Source organism: Kogia breviceps, chromosome 9, assembly GCF_026419965.1.
Source record: "Kogia breviceps isolate mKogBre1 chromosome 9, mKogBre1 haplotype 1, whole genome shotgun sequence".
Classification (NCBI taxonomy): Eukaryota; Metazoa; Chordata; class Mammalia; order Artiodactyla; family Physeteridae; genus Kogia; species Kogia breviceps.
Window position 1 is genome coordinate 73,409,325 of NC_081318.1, and position 20,632 is coordinate 73,429,956.

Consider the following 20,632-nt stretch of genomic DNA (forward strand, 5'->3'; position numbering starts at 1 on the left):
TATATATATTTTTTTTTTTTTTTTTTTCCCTTTTCCTCCTTTTGTGAGTATGTATGTGTATGCTTCTGTGTGTATTTTGTCTGTACAGCTTTTCTTTTACCATTGCTCCTAGGGTTCTTTCTGTCCGTTCTTTGGGTTTGTTTTTACTTTTTAAAATTTTTTTCTTACTAATTATTTTTTCTGTTTTATTTTAATAACTTTATTTTATGTTACTTTATTTTATTTTATCTTCTTTCCTTCTTTCTATTTTTTCTCCCTTTTATTCTGAGCTGTGTGGATGAAAGGCTGTTGGTGCTCCAGCCACGCATCAGGGCTGTGCCTCTGAGGTGGGAGAGCCCAGTTCAGGACACTGGTCCACAAGAGACCTCCCAGCTCCACGTAATATCAAATGGCGAAAATCTCCCAGAGATCTCCTTCTCAACACCAAGACCCAGCTTCACTCAATGACCAGCAAGCTACAGTGCAGGACACCCTATGCCAAACAACTAGCAAGACAGGAACACACCCCATCCATTAGTAGAGAGGCTGCCTAAAATCATAATAAGGCCACAGACACCCCAAAACACACCACCAGACATGGACCTGCCTACCAGAAAGACAAGATCCAGCCTCATCCACCAGAACACAGGCAATAGTCCCCTCCACCAGGAAGCCTACACAACCCACTGAACCAGCCTTAGCCACTGGGGACAGACACCAAAAACAACGGGAACCTTGAACCTGCAGCCTGTGAAAAGGAGACCCCAAACACAGTAAGTTAAGCAAAATGAGGAGACAGGAAAACACACCACAGATGAAGGAGCAAGGCAAAAACCCACCAGACCTAACAAATAAAGAGGAAATAGGCAGTCTACCTGAAAAAGAATTCAGAATAATGATAGTAAAGATCCAAAATCTTGGAAATAGAATAGAGAAAATACAAGAAATGTTTAACAAGGACCTAGAAGAACTAAAGAGCAAACAAACAAAGATGAACAAGACAATAAATGAAATTTAAAATTCTCTAGAAGGGATCAATAGCAGAATAACTTAGGCAGAAGAACAGATAAGTGACCTGGAAGATAAAATAGTGGAAATAACTACTGCAGAGCAGAATAAAGAAAAAAGAATGAAAAGAACTGAGGACAGTCTCAGAGACCTCTGGGACAACATTAAATGCACCAATATTTGAGTTATAGGGGTCCCAGAAGAAGAGAAAAAGAAAGGGACTGAGAAAATATTTGAAGAGATTATAGTTGAAAACTTCCCTAATGTGGGAAAGGAAATAGTTGATCAAGTCCAGAAAGAACAGAGAGTCCCATACAGGATAAATCCAAGGAGAAACACACCAAGACACATCTTAATCAAACTATCAAAAATTAAATACAAAGAAAATATATTAAAAGCAGCAAGGGAAAAACAACAAATAACACACCAGGGAATCCCCATAAGGTTAACAGCTGATCTTTCAGCAGAAACTCTGCAAGCCAGAAGGGAGTGGCAGGACATATTTAAAGTGATGAAGGAGAAAAACCTACAACCAAGATTACTCTACCCAGCAAGGATCTCATTCAGATTCGACAGAGAAATTAAAACCTTTAGAGACAAGCAAAGCTAAGAGAATTCAGCACCACCAAACCAGCTTTACAACAAATGCTAAAGGAACTTCTCTAGGCAGGAAACACAAGAGAAGGAAAAGACCTACAATAACAAACCCCAAACAAGTAAGAAAATGGTAATAGGAACATACATATCGATAATTGCCTTAAATGTAAATGCATTAAATGCTCCAACCAAAAGACATAGACTGGCTGAATGGATTCAAAAACAAGACATGTATATATGCTGTCTACAAGAGACCCACTTCAGACCTGGGGACACATACAGACTGAAAGTGAGGGGATGGAAAAAGATTCCATGCAAATGGAAATCAGAAGAAAGCTGGGGTAGCAATTCTCATATCAGACAAAATAGACTTTAAAATAAAGACTATTACAAGAGACAAAGAAGGCCACTACATAAGGATAAAGAGATCAATCCAAGAAGAAGATATAACAATTGTAAATATTTATGCACACAACATAGAAGCCCCTCAATACATAAGGCAAATACAAACAGCCATAAAAGGGGAAATGGACAGTAACACAATCATAGTAAGGGACTTGAACAACCCCACTTTCACCAATGGACAGATCATCCAAAATGAAAATAAATAAGGAAACACAGGCTTTAAATGATACATTACACAAGATGGACTTAATTGTTATTTTTAGGACATTCCATCCAAAAACAACAGGATACACTTTCTTCTCAAGTGCTCGTGGAACAGTCTCCAGGATAGATCATAACTTGGGTCACAAATCAAGCCTTGGTAAAATTAAGAAAATTGAAAGTGTATCAAGTATCTTTTCTGACCACAATGCTATGAGACTAGATATCAATTACAGGAAAAAATCTGTAAAAAATACAAACACACAGAGGTAAACAATACACTACTTAATAAACAAGAGATCACTGAAGAAATCAAAGAGGAAATCAAAAAATACCTAGAAACAAATGACAATGAAAACACGATGACACAAAATCTATGGGATGCAGCAAGAGCAGTTCTAAGAGGGAAGTTTATAGCAATACAATCCTACCTCAAGAAACAAGAAACATCTCAAATACACAAACTAACCTTACACCTCAAGCAATTAGAGAAAGAAGAACAAAAAACCCTCAAAGTTAAGAGAAGGAAAGAAATCATAAAGATCAGGTCAGAAATAAATGAAAAAGAAATGAAGGAAACAATAGCAAAGATCAATAAAACTAAAAGCTGGTTCTTTGAGAAGATAAACAAAGTTGATAAACCATTAGCCAGACTCATCAAGAAAAAAAGGGACAAGGAAGAAAAGGGAGAAAAATCTACAAACAATAAATGCTGGAGAGGGTGTGGAGAAAAAGGAACACTCTTGCACTGTTGGTGGGAATGTAAATTGATACAGCCACTATGGAGAACAGTATGGAGGTTCCTTTAAAAACTACCATATGACCCAGCAATCCCACTACTGGGCATATACCCTGAGAAAACCATAATTCAAAAAGAGACATGCACCAAAATGTTCATTGCAGCTCTATTTACAATAGCCAGGACATGGAAGCAACCTAAGTGTCCATCAACAGATGAATGGATAAAGAAGATGTGGCACATATATTCAATGGAATATTACTCAGCCATAAAAAGAAACGAAATTGAGTTATTTGTAGTGAGGTGGATGGACCTAGAGTGTGTCATACAGAGTGAAGTAAGTCAGAAAGAGAAAAACAAATACTGTATGCTAACACATATATATGGAATCTAAAAAGAAAAGAAAACATCATGAAGAAACTAGGGGCAAGAGGAGAATAAAGACACAGACCTACTAGAGAATGGACTTGAGGATATGGGGAGGGGGAAGGGTAAGCTGTGACAAAGTGAGAGAGTGGCATGGACATATATACACTACCAAACGTAAAATAGATAGCTAGTGGGAAGCAGCCACGTAGCACAGGGAGATCAGCTGGGTGCTTTGTGACCACCTAGAGTAGTGGGATAGGGAGGGCGGGAAGGAGGGAGACCCAAGAGGGAAGAGATATGGGAACATATGTATATATATAACTGATTCATTTTGTTATAAAGCAGAAACTAACACACCATTGTAAAGCAATTATACTCCAATAAAGATGTTAAAAAAATAAAAAATAAAAACATAAAGAATACCTAAATAAATAGGATGTACCTTATTCCTTGATTTAGAGATTGAATATTTTTAAAGGTATGGATTCTCCCCAAATCGATCTATAAATTTAATGCTATTTCAATCAAAATCCCAGCAGTCTTTTTTCATGTGCAGAAATCAACATGCTGATTACAAAATTTATTTGGAAATTTAAAGGACCAAAAATAACCAAAACAATTTTGATAAAAGAACAACAAAGCTTGAAGACCTACAATAGCTAATTTTAAGACAACAATTAAGACAGTGGTAATGACATAACAATGGACTTGTAGGTCAGTGGAACACAATAGAGAGTCTAGAAATAGACCCACACATACCTAGTCAATTGATTTTTGACAAGGTCAATGTAATTCAATGGGAGAAAGGAAAGTCTTTTCAACAAATGGTGTTGGAAAAATTGGATATCCATATGGAAAAAAAAAAAAAGAAATGTGTCCCTTACCTCATACTATATACACGTATAATTTGCCATGAATCTTAGACCAAATGTAAAAACTTAAGCCATAAAACTTCAAAATAAAAACTTAGGAGAAAATCTTTGTGACCTTAAGGTAGGCAAAAATTTCTGGGAAAAGCACTTACTATTTTAAAAAATTATAAACTGGGCTTTATTGAAAATAAAACCCTTTAAAAGACACCATTTAGAGAATAAAAAGGCAAGACACAGAGTGAAAGAAAATATTCAATACACAGACCTGACAAAGGATGTGCACCCAGAATATATAAAGAACTTTGCAAAATGGTAATTAGACAAAAAAATAAAATAAAATAAAAACCGGACAAAAACTTGAGCAGACATTTCACCAAAAAATAATCAAATGAGAAAATGTACATGAAAAATATTCAACATTATTAGTCACCAGGGAAACCCTAAGTAAAACCACAATGAGATACCATTTCACATTCAATAGAATGGCCAGAATTAAAAGGAATAACAATTATAACTTCTGGTTAGGATATAAAGCGATTGGATCTCTCTTTCATTCTAAATAAAGTGAGATTGGTACAATCATTTTAGAAAGAAATTTTACAGTTTACTATAATGTTAAACATAACACTTATGACTCAGCATTCTATTCCTACATATTTTTCCAAAAGAAATGAAAATATGACTACAAGAGTATCATGTACATGAATGTTCTAACAGCTTTATTCATAATATTCAAAAAGTGGAAATAGCCCAAATGTTCATCAGCAGCTGAAGGTATAAACAAATTGTGATTTATATAGGGTTGCCAGATGAAATACAGAATTTTCAGTAAAATTTGAATCTCAGATAAACAATAATTTTTAGTATGAATATATCCCAAGTATTGTATGAAATATACTAAAAGAGTATTCCATTGTTACCTGAAAATCAAAATTAACTGAGTTCCATGATTCTTGGTGTGTTTTTGTTTTTGCTAAATCTGGCAACCCAAGATAGATGCACATTGTGAATAAATAGGAGTGAATTACTGATACACATAACATGGATGAATCTCAAAAATATTATGCTAGATAAAACAGACCAAAAAAGTACACAATGCAATTATATCAAGGCTGCAGGATACAAGATTAATATACAAAAGTCACCTTTCTATATACCAACAATGAACAAGTAGAATTGGACATTAAAAACACAATACCATTTATATTAGGACTCCAACAAATGAAATACTTAAGTATAAATCTAACAAGATACGTACAAGATTTATATAAAGAAAACTACAAAACTCTGACAAATAAAATCAAAGAATTAAATAAATGGAGAGATAGTCCATATTCATGGAAAGGAAAACTCAATATTGTCAAGACGTCAGTTCTTCCAACTTGATCTATAGATTCTATGCAATCTCAAAATCCCAGCAAGTTATTTTGTGGATATCAACAAACTGATTCTAAAGTTTATGTGGAGAGGCAAAAGACCAAGAATTGCCAACACGATGTTGAAGAAGAACAAAGTTAAAAGACTACACTATCCAACTTTCCAAGATTTATTGTAAAGCTACAGTAATCAAGGCAGTACAGTATTGGTGAAAGAAAAACAAATAGATCAGTTCAACAGAGTCCAGATAGTGTTTCTTTTAAAGATACCAGTGCATTCTAAAAATGTCTTTAAAACTTTGAAAATCGGTTCAGATTATTATTAATCTTCCTTAAAATCCTTGATTATCCTATGTTCTCATGTCTTTTAGTCCTAGCCAAATTTTTCTTAGGGCTTCTCTTCACTACACTCTTTTAAAATAGTTGTTTGTTTTTACAAAGAACAAATCATAAGTCAATACCAGCCAGGCTGAAGTAGAGATTAAGCTGGCACTAAAACACAACTGTGATTGCCATTTCCTGTTCTAATCATCTGACCATGCTGCCTTCTGTTGCTGTTTTCTTTCCTATTTTTCATTAGAAACTTAATACCTTGGTAGGGGAAAAAAGGAGCTCAGAGGAGTGGAGGACAGAAACAGAGAATCACGATTGCTCGAGCTTTAGTTCAAAACCCGAAGAAAATAATTTTATTATCTTCAGTTGTTTGTTAAGTTATTTAGAAGTGAGAATGAAGAGATTCCAGGCTATAAAAAGAAAACATTGTTCTATAGTGTACTATTCCAAGTTCCTAATTAGGTAGTACACATGGCTTCAACTCAGCAAAGAGTTTAGATTTTGAATGTGTTTTCTTTTCTAAAGGATCTTAACCTAAGCATGCATATGTATTCACATGCAAGTTGAAAGGAAGAGATCGGTGAGGAAGTGAGTCCCTTATTAAATATAGCTTCTAAGTGCCAGAAATTTTTCTTTTTGCCACCACGTTTTACAAAAGAGAAAGCATTCTCAGACAAGCACAGTGATGTGACAGTAATTCCATATTGTTCAGCTACGGTACCAATATTGACCCAGAAGAATGCCAAGCCAATTGGCTTTCAACATCATAATGATGTTGTTAAGACACCAAAATTCCTGTATTTCCCATATAACTACCATAGAGACTTTCTTATAGCAGATGATCAGTTAAACTTTGGTAGCTAAAAGATGTGGAAATTTGTTAAAGAGTAGTGAGAGGTTTGTCAGACTGTATTTTTGAAGTATTGGGTACTAGGGTTTTCCAGGAGCCTCTTGAGGTATGAAAGAAGGTGGGGAGGTGAGGTAGATGAGCAGGCAGGGCTGCACCTCCCCCCACCCCTGCCATCGACAATTCATAAAGAGGAGTTACTCATTAACTTGTATGGTTTATTTACATATATCAAGTTTTCACATGTGCTTTCATTTGATGAAAGGATTTTTCATCTTAAAAAAAAGTTTGAAGACCATAGGACTGCATCATGGAGCAAATGTTATCAGTAGGCCCCAAGTCCACCTGAGGCAAACTTCCAGGAGGCAGTCAGTGGGAACTTGTGGTCCCATAGGTTTCCCACCTCATGCTTTCTGTGAGACACTAGAACTCTGTGTTTCCAGGCTTCTCCAGAGAGTATATTACCCTGTTAACTGACCCAGCAGTCAAATGCAGGCCCTCTCAACTGCTCACAGCTTTGCATTGTTCTCCTTTCTTTTCTCCTTTCTCTGCCCATCCTTATTCAAGGCCCATGGCCACCAATGGTGAGAAGCTAGCTGGTCTCCTCAGGCCTTTATCTCTGCCCTAGCAATTCTGGGAGGAATGTTATAAAGCACCCTCTATTTCAAAATCCAAGCTAATTACCTGATGACTTATGGTTGTGCATGGAATTGTGAAGTAATCTGAAAATGCCAGCAGTGTCAAGTAGAGATCTTCCTGTTGACCTTTCTTTGGTCATATAACTAATTGTTTGGATTTTAGCTTTGTATAAACTGTGAAGGAGGAGAGGAGATGCTAGGAAATCCTTTCAAATAGATAGTTTCTAGAAGAAATAATAGCAACAGAGACATATTGAAAATCTATCACACCTAGGCATCTGAGGAAAACAGTGGAATGGATTGCACTACCTTCCTTATCTTTACAGTAATTCTTGCTAAAAGACAAAGCATATGCTCTAATTTCTTTGATCAGTTTTCTAAGAGGCCTTGGCTTCCAAAGTCTTTTCTCTATTTTAAGTCTGAAATGATTAGTTTGGAATTTTTTTTTCCCTATGGCTAGTATATCAGTTTTAGGTCCCACATATGATGTAGTGAAGTTGTATTCTTGTAGTGTACTTTATAGTACCTTAAGTGTGTATGGTATTTGTAGGCTCATTTGATAGGCCTTTGGAGCAGTTTTTCCCTTTTAAATTATTACGTGTTTCTGTAATTTATTTCATATACTCACATACTAATTCATGATATAACAAATTAAATTGTAACATAATACAGACTTTATTCAAATGTTTGTAGTTTAGACCAGGAGCCTGGCAGCATAAAGATGATATAACTGGGTAAGCTCAGGCCGTTCCTGTCTGGGGAACATCAATGCACACTAAGGCACAAATGTAGAAATGGTCATCACTTATTGTCAGTTTTCAGGTGTCAGACAACAGTATGAACTTTCGCAAAATAAGTAAACCTGCACCATGTGTAATACCTAATAAGTGAAGAAATATGAGAATATATGTGTATAAAAATGCCTGTAAGCCCCTCTTTGAAGATGAGAAGAGCTAGAATAGTACAAACCTGCACCAAGAAAACTTGTGATTCTGATTCTGTCACAAGAGGCTGCACAACATTCTCGACCTTTTCTAGTTGCAATCTCCTAATTGTTTGATTTTACAGCATTCTCTCTCCCCACATTCTTCTTTAAGTATGATGTGTTATATGTGCCCTTTTATATTTTAAAATTAAACTTCATATACATCACTTTGTTTTAAGAAATGTTTGCTAGTACTGTGAAAACCATTGAGCTAATTGGTAACATAGCTTCATCAGTAAGGTTTGAGCTCTGTTTGCTTTTAGGAAATAATATTTGTAACCTCAAGGAAATGTAATTGAATCAATGGGAGAAATATGGGCCAGGAGCCTGGGTGTCTGGGTGTTTTCACTTTTGCAGTGATAGTTCTTCTAATGCATTCCCACTCAACAACAGTGTTCTTAACATTCTCTTTTAAGTCACTGTAATTAAGTCCTAGGGTCTCCAAGACCCAAAACAGAATTCAGACTTCAAGTTTGAATGAGAGAACAGGAATCAGTATAGTCTGAATGTCTTACCCCTAAAAACTAGGCACATCAGACAAACCCAACCTGAGGGACCTTCTATCAAGTATGAGACAGGTATTCCTCAAAACTGTCAAGTACCTCAAAAATAAGAACTATCTGATAAATTGTCCCAGCCAAGAGGAGCTTAAGGAGACATGATGACTAAATGCAATATGATATTCTGGAGAGGATCCTGGAACAGAAAAAGGATAATAGATTAAAATTAAGGATATCTGAATAAAGTTTGAAGTCTAGTTAGTGATTAGTTTTATATTATTTTGTTAGTTGTGACAAAAGCACTATAGAAATCTCAGATGTTGATACTGGAGTATACTATGTGCAGGGTACATGGATATTGTACTACCTCTGCAAATTTTTTATAAGTCTAAAATTATTCTAAAATAAAAATTTTATTTAAAAAACTAAAACGAAAAAGCTAATTACATTTTTTACTAATTTTTCATACCATTCATAAGAATGTTTCTATATAAGCAAGGCTTAGAATTACCACATAAAAGTAAATAAGAGACTGAGGAAAACAAAAGGCTAAGAATAAAAACTCATTCCCCAAGTATTATCCACTCATCAGTTTAATAAAATGTCTATGTATTTGGCAATATGAAAAATAAAGGAAGCACTAAGCATTGCAGTACTTAGACCTCTCTTCTATGGCAGAGTATGTTACACATAAATATCATCTATAGAAACTCACATATATCCATTATCAGATCTTGCTGAAGTTAAAAAAAAGAAATCTTCCTACCTACAATGAAGTTAGTTGCTCCTCAATCCGCTTTTTCATTATATTTACAAAACATTCATTAAAATGTCTCAGTCTCATCGGGGATTCTTGCAGAACTTCAAGAATGGCCAGCTGGGGTGCTGTATACCAATGTTTCTTTTGTTTGATTTTCTTTTTCTTAAGTTTTTTTGAGGTTTGATTGACTTACAATAAACTGCATATACTAAAGTATACAACTGGAAAAGTTTGGGCATATATGTATACCTGTGAAGCCATCACCACAGTCAAGCTTGTCAACCAATCACTCCCCAAAATTTTTTCATGCTTTTTGTAATCACTGCACCCCAACCTTCCCAACTCTTCTTCCCTGAATCTTAACAGCAACTGATTTGTTTACTGCACTATAGACTAGTGTGTATTTTCTAGAGCTTTATGTAAATGGAATCAGATGGTATGTATCCTGTTCTATGTGGCTTCTTTCACTAAGCATAATTGTTTTGAGACTCGTGCATGTTGTGGAATGTATTAGTAGTTCCTTCCTTTTTGTTGGTGAATGGTATTCCATTATATGGATATACCACAGTTTGAGCTATTGGTATTGATGCCCACTTGAGTTATTTGGTTTGTTTGCAGGTTTTAAATATTATAGGTAAGGCTGCTCTGAACATTCACGTGTAAGTCTTTCTGTGGACCTGAGCTTTTATTTCTCTTGGGTAAATACCTAGGATTTGAATGGATGAATCTTATGATAGGAGTATGTTTAACTTTTTAATTAAGTGCCAAACTATTTTCCTTATGTTCCTATAATATATGAGAATTCCAGCTACTCCACATACTTGTTAATACTTGATATATCCAGGAATTTTGATTTTAGAAATGTGTAGTGGTGTCTTATTTTTCTTTTAATCTGAGTTATCCCGATGACTAATGATGTTGAGCATTTTTATGTGCTTATTGACCATCCATATCTCTTCTTTGTTAAAGTGTCTGTTCACATGTTATGCTCATACCATTTTTTGATTGGTCATTTGTTTTCTTGTCTTTGAGTTTTGAGAGTTCTTTATATATTCTTTACATTCTGGATATAAGGATTTTATTAGATAACTGATTGGAAAATATTTCTCTCATCTGGGACTTGTCTTTCATCCTCTTATGAGATCTTCCAAAGAACAGAAGTCTTTGATTTTGAAGAAGTTCAATTTATCATTTTTTCTTTTATAAATCAAGCTTTTAGTGTTCTACTTGAGAAATCTTTGCCAACTCCAAGATCACAAATATTTTCCCCTACACTGTCTTCTAGAAGTATTATAGTTTTAGTTTTACATTTAGGTTTATGATAAATTTTGAGTTAATTTCTGTTCATGGTGTTTTGTATGGTGAGAACTTTGTTTCATTGTTGTTTTGTTTTATTTTGTTTGCACATTGCAGTTGTTCCAGTTGAAAAGACTGTTTTTCTGCATGGAACTGCCTTTACACCTTTGTAGAAAATCAGTTTGTGCATATGTATATATGGGTCTATCTTTAGACTCTCTGTTATACTGATGTCTCTATGGCTTATTTTCCTTCTTTATATTTAATTGATTTCAGCTTGGATCTTTATTATTTCCTTTCTTCTTCTTACTTTAAGTTTAACTTGCTCTTCCCTCTTTGTTTTCTTAGGTTGAATCTGAGGTCATTTACTTGAGAAATGTTATTTGGATTCCAAGCATTTGGGGATTTTCCAGAGATGTTTCTATATTGAATTCTAATTTAACGATTTTGTGGTCAGAGAACATACTTTGTATGACTTGAATTTTTTTAAATTTATTAAGACTTTATTTATGACACAGAATATGGTCTCTCTTGGTAAATATTCTATGTAGACTTGGAAATAATGTGCATTGCTGTTGTTGGATGAAGTGTTCTATGAATATCGATTATGTGAAGTTGGTTAATAGTGTTATTCAAGTCTTCCTTATCCTTATAGATTCTCTGTGTACTTGTTCTATAAATTATTGAGAGAGGGATATTGAATTCTCCAACTATTATTGTGGATTGGATTTGTCCTTGCAGTTGTATCCGTTTTGGTGTCATGTATTTGAGATCTCTGTTATGATGGGCATAAACATTCAGGATTGTCAGGTCCTCTTGATGAATTGATCCCTCTATCATTATGAAGTAAACTTCTCTACTCTGGTTATGTCCTTTGCTCCTCAGTCTTCTTTTTCTGATACTCATATAGCCCACCCCAGCTCTCTTTTACTTAGAGTTATCATAGTATATCTTGTTCCATCCTTTTAATGTAGACCTATTTGTGTCTTTATTTAAAAAATGTGTTTCTTGTAGGTGGCATACAGTTGGTTCTTGGCTTTTTTTTTTTTTTTTTTCGGTATGCGGGCCTCACACTTTTGTGGCCTCTCCCGTTGCAGAGCGCAGGCTCCGGAAGCACAGGCTGAGTGGCCATGGCTCACGGGCCCAGCTGCTCCGTGGCATGTGGGATCTTCCCGGACCGGGGCACAAACCCGTGTCCCCTACATTGGCAGGCGGATTCTCAACCACTGCGCCACCAGGGAAGCCCGGTTCTTGGCTTTGTATTCAGTCTGACAATCCTTGACTTAATTGGAGTATTTAGACCATTTACATTGAATGTGATTATTGATATGAATTAACTTAAATAGATCATTTTGCTATTTTTCTGCTCTTGTTCCTGTTTTCCTCATGTTCTCCCTTCACTTGGATTACCTGAGTACTTTTTATGATTCCTTTTCATCTCTTTTGTAAGTTTATTAGCTATAACTCTTTGTTATTTCAGTGATGGGTTTAGGGTTTATAGTATATACCTTTAACTGATCACAGTCTACCTTCAAATTATATTACATCACGTCTCATATAGTAAAAAAATTTACATTTGTATACTTCCATTCCTCCATTTCTGGCCTTCAAGCTATTATTATTATAATTATCTAATTATCTAATAGTAATATACATGTGTTATAAACTTATAGATGTATTATAAACCCAATGCTACATTGTTTTCACTGTTGTTATTTTCTTTTTTTTTTGCTTAAATCATCAATTATTTTTAAAGAGATTTAAATAATAAGGAAAAAATTATATAATTTCCCATGTATTTACCATTTCCAGTGCTATTTATTTCTTTAATGTCCTTGTCTGCTAAATTTTACATCTGTGTTAGTTCTGGAGCAGTCCCCATTAATTGATTTTTCTTCTTGTTATTAGTTGTATTTTCTAGCTTTTTGGCATGCCTGGCCAATTTTTATTGGGTGTCATAAATTGTGAATTTTACCTTGTAGGGTTCTGGTTATTTTTATATTCTTAGAAATATTCTTGACTTTTGCTGAGAGATGCAACTTTTACTTAAAACAAGTTGACATTTTTTTCTTTGCTTTTAATTTTTGTTAGGCTAGACCAGAGCTATTTTTAGTCTAAAGCAAATTATTCTCCACTATGGAGGCAGGACTCTTTTGAGTACTCTACCCAATGCCCCTGTGAATTATAAAGCTTCGCAGTCATGCTGGTTGGAACAGGTATGACACCCTCTAATCCTTTCAGGTGCCTCCTTCTCTAGCCTTGAGTAGTTTCCACATTCTTCTACAGTCAGTTCTCCATTGAATACTTGAGAGGGATCCTCTAAAGATTTCCCAAGTTCTCTCTGCATTTTTTTCCTCTATAACACTCTTCTCTGTGAACTCTTGCTGTCTTGGTCTTCCCAAACCCTTAACCCCACCTCCTTAACTCAGCAAGTCAACCAACTCCACTTGCATTCCTCCTCCACACACTGCACCCTGAAAACTCTGTCAAGGAAATAGCTGGGGCAATTGTAGTATTCTGTGTTCTGAAACACTTTCTGTGTTTCAAGGGATCACTGTGCTTCATTGCCTAATAAATATTCAGTGTTTTGAAAACCATTTTTTTCAGTTGTTTTCTTGGTTTCAGGTGGGAGAATAAATCTTATCATTGATACTCCATCTTGGTTCAAAGGAAAAGTCTGTCTTTTATTTTATACAATTGACTCTTCATTTTTCGAGGCACTGTCTTGGTATTCTCCTTTCCCAATATATTTATTTCTTATATTTTACAAAGTTCAGAAATCACCCATTTTTTAAATCATACAATATAAACTATTAGAGAGTAGAGTTTGTAAATATTATTTGAATGAAGTATATATTATAGAATATAATATATATAATATATAATATTTATATAATTATATATATAATATATAAATATATATAATATATATAATATAATATATAGTATATATTATAGAATTGAAAATAGCTCTTTGGTATGCATGCTTAGTATTGTAAGATCACTATTAAGGATCAGTAATTCTCATCATTACCTGCATTTCAACACAAGGAGTTTAAATAGTTCTACTTTGTTCATGTGTAAAACTGTTTACAGAAGTGTACAAAAAGAGTAGGCCGAATGAAAAGCCTACACTTAGTGCTGTTGTAAGGTACAGGAAAAGAAAACTTGCAGGGTATAAGAAGCAATCAATGCAAAGGGCTTTAGTCACATTAACAGGAAGACATCTCACAGAGATGCAGTGGGGTTTGTGGACTTAAAGCATTCAAAGGACCTGAGTGTGCATTTCAGCATTACCACCTGCCTGCTATGTGGACTGACATCCATTACATAACTTTCTGAGCCTCAGTTTCTCTATCTCTTAGAGGAAAATAAGCATACATTCCAAATCAGCTCATGGGACAGTGTGAGCAAAACCAAACAGAGAACTGTTAGTTATAGAACCTTTTAAACTCTAACATTCTTTAAAATGTAAGATATTTTCAAAAGTAATAATTATTTTTGCCATCAGTCATTAATAATTAATCATAGGGCTTCCCTGGTGGCGCAGTGGTTGAGAGTCCGCCTGCCAATGCAGGGGACATGGGTTCGTGCCCCGGTCTGGGAAGATTCCCACATGCTCCAGAGCGGCTGGGCCCGTGAGCCATGGCCACTGAGCCTGCTTGTCCAGAGCCTGTGCTCCGCAACGGGAGAGGCCACAACAGTGAGGGGCCCGCGTACCACAAAAAAAATAATAATAATAATAATAATTAATCATATATATATAAAGTTGTCTTAAGGAGTAAAAATAGAAAAAAGCAATAAAAACAGTTCAAACTATGTCTGTAGCTATTTACCACAGCATCAACATTTTTACCTTGATTATTTTGTAACCTCTTAAATCTCAAAAACATGATAAAATAGCTTGTATGGAAAAAATAGAATCTAAGGGTTTAGAAAGACCTTAAAAGTCCTGAAACCATATGTAAATACAGAGTGATGGATAGTTTGTAAAGAACACATTTCATTTATATACACCATTCCCCTGCTCAGAAACTTCCCATAAATTCTGTTCCATACAGAAGAAACACTCTTTAGAATTGCTTTACATTAACTAGCCCTAAATACTATTCCTAGCTCCATGACCTTCCATTCTTCAAACAACTCTGCTACATGTGAACCTCAATATTCTTCACAAATCCATGTCCTTTTAAAAATTGAAGTATAGTTGATTTACAATGTTGTGTTAGTTTCTGGTGTACAGCAAAGTGATTCAGATATATGTATATGTGTGTGTGTGTATATATATATATTCTTTTTCAGATTCTTTTCCATTATAGTTTTTTACAAGATATTGAATATTGTTTCCTGTGCTATACAGTAGGATCTGGTTGTCTGGTTGTTTATCTATTTTATATATAATAGTTTGTATCTGCTAATCCCAAACTCCTAATTTATCCCTTCCCCCCTCTTTACCCTTTGGTAACCATAAGTTTGTTTTCTATATCTGTGAGTCTGTTTCTGTTTTGTAAATAAGTTCATTTGTACCAATTTTTAGATTCCACATGTAAGTGATATCATATAATATTTATCTTTCTCTGACTTATTTCACGTAGTTTGATAATCTTTATGTTGCTACAAATAGCATTATTTCATTCTTTTTATGGCTGAGTAATATTCCATTGTATATGTGCACCTATCCATTCACCTGTTGAATGCATGCCCTTTTAAGCCCAACTGCCTGATTTGCTGTAGCCTCTATCATAATTACCCCTCATCTTTTCCTCCCTGGCAAACTACTATTCTTTCATTAAGACCCTACTCAAAATCATCTATTTGACAACCTTCATTCAACTAGACAGTTAATCACTCTGTGCTCCTGTGGTATTTTTATAAAACTTCAATTACAGATTTATTACTTTATGTTGTAATTATTTTTCTGCCTCCCTTATTAGCTCTCTCAAGGTTAAAGACCTTGACTTATCTTTGGGCTTGCTCTTAGTAAATAGTCAAGGGTCTGTAGCCTGAAGACAGTTAATAGTATGAAAGCTATTATTTACTGCAAAGTTTCCATGTTTGAGGCATGGCACCAAGAATATTAATCTGCGCAATAACCCTAAAATATAGGTAGCATAATTTTCCCCATTTAACAAATGAGGAAACTAAGACTCAAAGAAGTTAGGCAACTAGTCTAAGATTGCAGACCCCAAAAAATGGCAGAAACAAGACTCAAACCTAGGAACTGTGACTTCAGAGAACAGAAATGATGAAAAAAATATTGAAAATTAATATTTCCTCTATAAACATGGTACTCTTTATGGTCTATATATGAGATTGCTTACCATTTGTACTTAATTGGCATGTAATACAATAACAGTTATGTCCATCATTATATATGTCAGAGTTACTGTATTGTGAGTTTTAATTGAAACAGTGGACTCCATTCCTAGTCTGTTGCTTGCTTATCTATTCATGCGGTGTGATGATCTGCTTTCAGACTAAAAAAATCAAGGGGAATTTGGTGCCAATCATATTGTCTCATTATCTTGTATTTTTTAAAAAGAAGTCTGAAACACAGTAGGGCTGCTGAAGGCAGAAGTAACTATTCTATCTACTCTATATGACAGGAGATGTAGGTTAACTGTAATACAAATTTAGATGCTTCGAATAATAATTACAGTCTGATTATTAGAATGTTATTGAGGTCATGACAAGAAGGAATCCTAACTTGGATAGATGTTAAATTATCTTTTTTTTCTTTTTAGCTACCTGTTTAAAGAGCTCTCTTAATATCTATGCTTGAGACAAACCAGCTAGGTACACCCACATGGAAACCTTTTTATCTTTAACAATGATCAGGGCCACCTACATGATTGTAGGGCCTAGTGAAAATGAAAATGTGGGCCCTCTTGCTCAAAAATTATTAAGAATTACAAGATGGCAACAGCAGAGCATTAAACCAAGAATGGGACCCTTCTAAGCATGGGGTCCTGAGCAACTGCATAGCTCATACACCCATGAAGCTCGTTCTGCCAGTGATCTCTTTACTTCCACCACAACTAGGAGGAACTTTAGATGACTGTGATACAGTGACCTAGCCCCTCCTATGAACTTTAGGCATCATTCCTCATTACTAACCCAAATTATAACATTCTTGGTTGTTGGTTGGCTGAGTACAAAATGCGCATGCATACACACACACATATACACATATCAAGTATGTATATGTCTATACATATATTGAATATGTTTATATACGTGCATGTATTCCTGACATAAATATACGTGTGCATACATATATATGATATTTACAGATAAGTCTGTTTCAAGAGCCAAACTTAGTAACAATATCTGCTTAATGCAGAAACCTAGGTTTGATAAGTTATAGTGTCTTCATTCCCAATCCTATTTCCCTGGGTATTTTTAAAAATTAAGGCCCAGTTTGAATATTCGATGTATGTAGTAAGCATTTCTCTACTGCTATTTGGAACCTGAGTGGTATACATGATTTCTCTTTAACTTTCCTGACCCTAGACCATAAATTCAAATGATTTTAAGTTAAAATTACATCTCCTAGTTGTCCTGAAAAATTTCCAGTTTGCCCCTTTTGTCCCACTCGAGTGGCCTTCTTTTGATGATACTTTAGATGATCACCTTAATATTAGCCAAATATATTAGAATATAACTTTCATCCTTTTTTATTTTAAATAAGGTGCTGTATATATAATAGTTAAAAAGGCCTTTAATCAAAACAGTGTATTTTCAGTTTTTCATAATAGCATCTACTTTTTGCTCATGAGCATATAGCTATTACTCATAAGAACAAAAGGTATTAAAAATAGAACATATTTTTCCAAATTGTTTTAGCTTTCTTTTAAACAAAAATGAAATACATGTACATTAAATAAAATTGAGAAAATTGAAACAAGAAGAATACAACACATAGGCCCAATAGTTAAATATTGGCACCCTTAGTATTTTGCTACATTACTATATAGCTGTCTTTTTCTACGGATAGATTTTTTTTAACTTAGTTATAACATGATGCAACTTTTTTTCCTGTATTTTTTTCCATATAATATTATATCAGAAATCTGTTTCCACATTATTATTTAATCTTAATAACTATTGTTTTCAAGTTTCCTTCTCTTATAGATTTGGAATAGAGAAGTTTGAAAGAAATACTTATCTGCTTCATCAACTACTGCAATGGAGAGACCCTTCTTAGAGAATAGAGAACATCATACCAGATTCTAGTATACCAGTCTTTCCCATGACTGGCTGAAGCCTTGAGCAAGCTTCTAAAGTTTTCTGAGCTCCAATTTTCTTCTCTGTAATACATAAGGATAAAATATGAGAATGATAAAAATAAATAACAGTAATAATAATTGTAATAATATTAACTGTCAGTCCTTGAATATCCAGAAATGTTTAGTGTGCCTGTAGTATGCCAAATGTATCAGTTATTGTGCTAAGCATTTACAAAAAATATATTACCTTAGGAATAGTTAAGACACTCTTGTAGAGTAGCAATAAAGCTAGAAGACTTAGATTAGTATATATAAAGACCTATAGACAAACTGAATAGTAGAACAATATACAGAATACAGAAACAGACCCAAAATAATGGTCACCTGATTTAATAACAAAAACTGCTCTGTAGTGCAATAGAGAAAGGATTTTTTTTTCCAAAAAATGCTGCTGGGACAATTGGTTAACTACATAGGGAAATGTCCATTGACTCCTACTTAACACCACACACAAAAGTCAATTCCAGATGAATTATAGATCTAAATATGAAATGCAAAATGATAAAGATTGTAAAAGATAGAAAAACATTCACGTAACGTTGGAGTAAATAAAGATTTCTTTAACAGGAAACAATATAAATTATTAGAGAAAAGTTGATAAATTGGACTTCATTAAAATTTTAAATTTTATTCATCAAAAGACACCATTAAGAGAGTGAAAACACAACAATATAGGGGGGAAAATAATTGTAATACATAGTATCTGACAAAGTCCTCATATATAGAATATATAAACAACTTCTGAAAATTGACAAGAAAAAGATAGTTCCAATAGAAAAACAAACAAAAACATGCAGTTTACAGGAGAGAATATCCAAATTGCCACTAACCATATGAAAAGTTTTTCAATTTTATCAGTCACCAGGAAAGTGCAAATAAAAGCCACAATATGATAGTATTCACCTGCCAGACAAAGAAAATACCAAGTGTTGGTGAGAATATAGAGTAAACGTAACTCTCTTTCACTGTTGGAAAACATTTATAAACTGGGACAACCACTTTGAAAAGCTGTTTGGAAGAATCTAAAAAAGCTGAGCATATGACTCAATAATTCCCCTCCTAGGTATACAACTACTAGAATTGAGGACATATGTTCACCAAGTAAATATGTGTAGGAATCTATTCATAATAGGAAAACCCTGAAACTACCCAAATGTCAATGACCAGTAGAATGGAAAATAAATTGTGATATCTTCACACAATGCAATACTCTTCAGCAATAAGAATGATCTCCAATGATATAAAACAAAATGGATGAATCTCAAAAACATAATGTTAAGCAAAAATGCCTGGACATAGAAGGGTATGCACTGTGTAATTCCATTTATATAAAAGAAAATAAAGTAAATCTAACCTTTTAGAAATTAGGAGAGTGGTTACCGTTGGTGTAGGTGAGTGGTAACAGTGATTAGAAGAGAGCTTCAAGAGGGTTTCAGGGTTCTGGTAATGATCTGTTTTGTAATCTGGGTACTATGCATCTGGATGTATTTGGTTTGTGAAAGTGCATTACTGTACACTTATGTGTACTTTTCCTTATGTATTGATATATAATATTTGTTAAAAAGTTAAAAACATATTATCTTGAATCTGTACCCCCATTTTAGAGATGAAAAAATAAGAAATAATAAGTTTAAGTTACTTAAACTTAGTTATTTTTAGTTACTAACAGCCGCTCCGCGGCATGTGGGATCTTCCCGGATCGGGGCACGAACCTGTGTCTCCTGCATCAGCAGGCAGATTCTCAACCACTGCGCCACCAGGGAAACCCTAGTTTCCTTTCTAGTTCTAAGATACTATAGTTTTATAAACCCACCAATTTGGAATCTAACTTCCTGCCTTTTTATTTTAATTTCTATTGGCCTCCCTAATCAAAGTTTTCAAACTTCTATATCCAGAGGTAAGATTCTTTGATACTTAAATAATACTCTAAGAAGTTTTCTTGAATATTCAGAGTTTTTTATTTCTGCTAATTTATATTTATTTTCTATGCTTATTGTTTTATAGTCAAGGAAAGGTCGGACTACAATTGTGGTAGCTCACTGGATTTCCACTGTTCGAAGTGCAGATATGATTGTGACTATAAAAGGTATGATGGTGGTGGAAAAAGGAACACATGCTGAACTAATGGCAAAACAGGGTCTATATTATTCACTTGCAATGTCACAGGTAATGTTTACATGACATAATGTTATGTTTGCAGATTTTTTTTTACTTTTCAGAAATCACACCATGCTAGAAAATAGAAGTCTTGAATTATAATCTTAGGTTTCACAAGGCAACCAAGATTTATTTATAGTTCCTTAGTGAAGAAATTCATTGAGTCTAATATCCTCAGCATTGTGCTAGATAATGGTGAAAGTTAAAGAACTAATTGTCACATAGTACCTAATATTTGCCAGGCACACTACAAATAGGCTTCAAATCTTGTATGTGGCAGA

General features: G+C 34.3%; 1 protein-coding gene across 1 annotated transcript in view; it reads left to right on the forward strand.

The window, feature by feature from the left end:
* The window catches only part of ABCB5 (ATP binding cassette subfamily B member 5), a 101,867-nt gene that overhangs the window by 23,788 nt on the left and 57,447 nt on the right, over positions 1–20,632 (forward strand). The window contains 3 exon segments of the mRNA XM_059073986.1: positions 6,127–6,150; positions 6,152–6,247; positions 20,199–20,360. Coding sequence (XP_058929969.1) covers positions 6,127–6,150; positions 6,152–6,247; positions 20,199–20,360 — 282 coding nt within the window.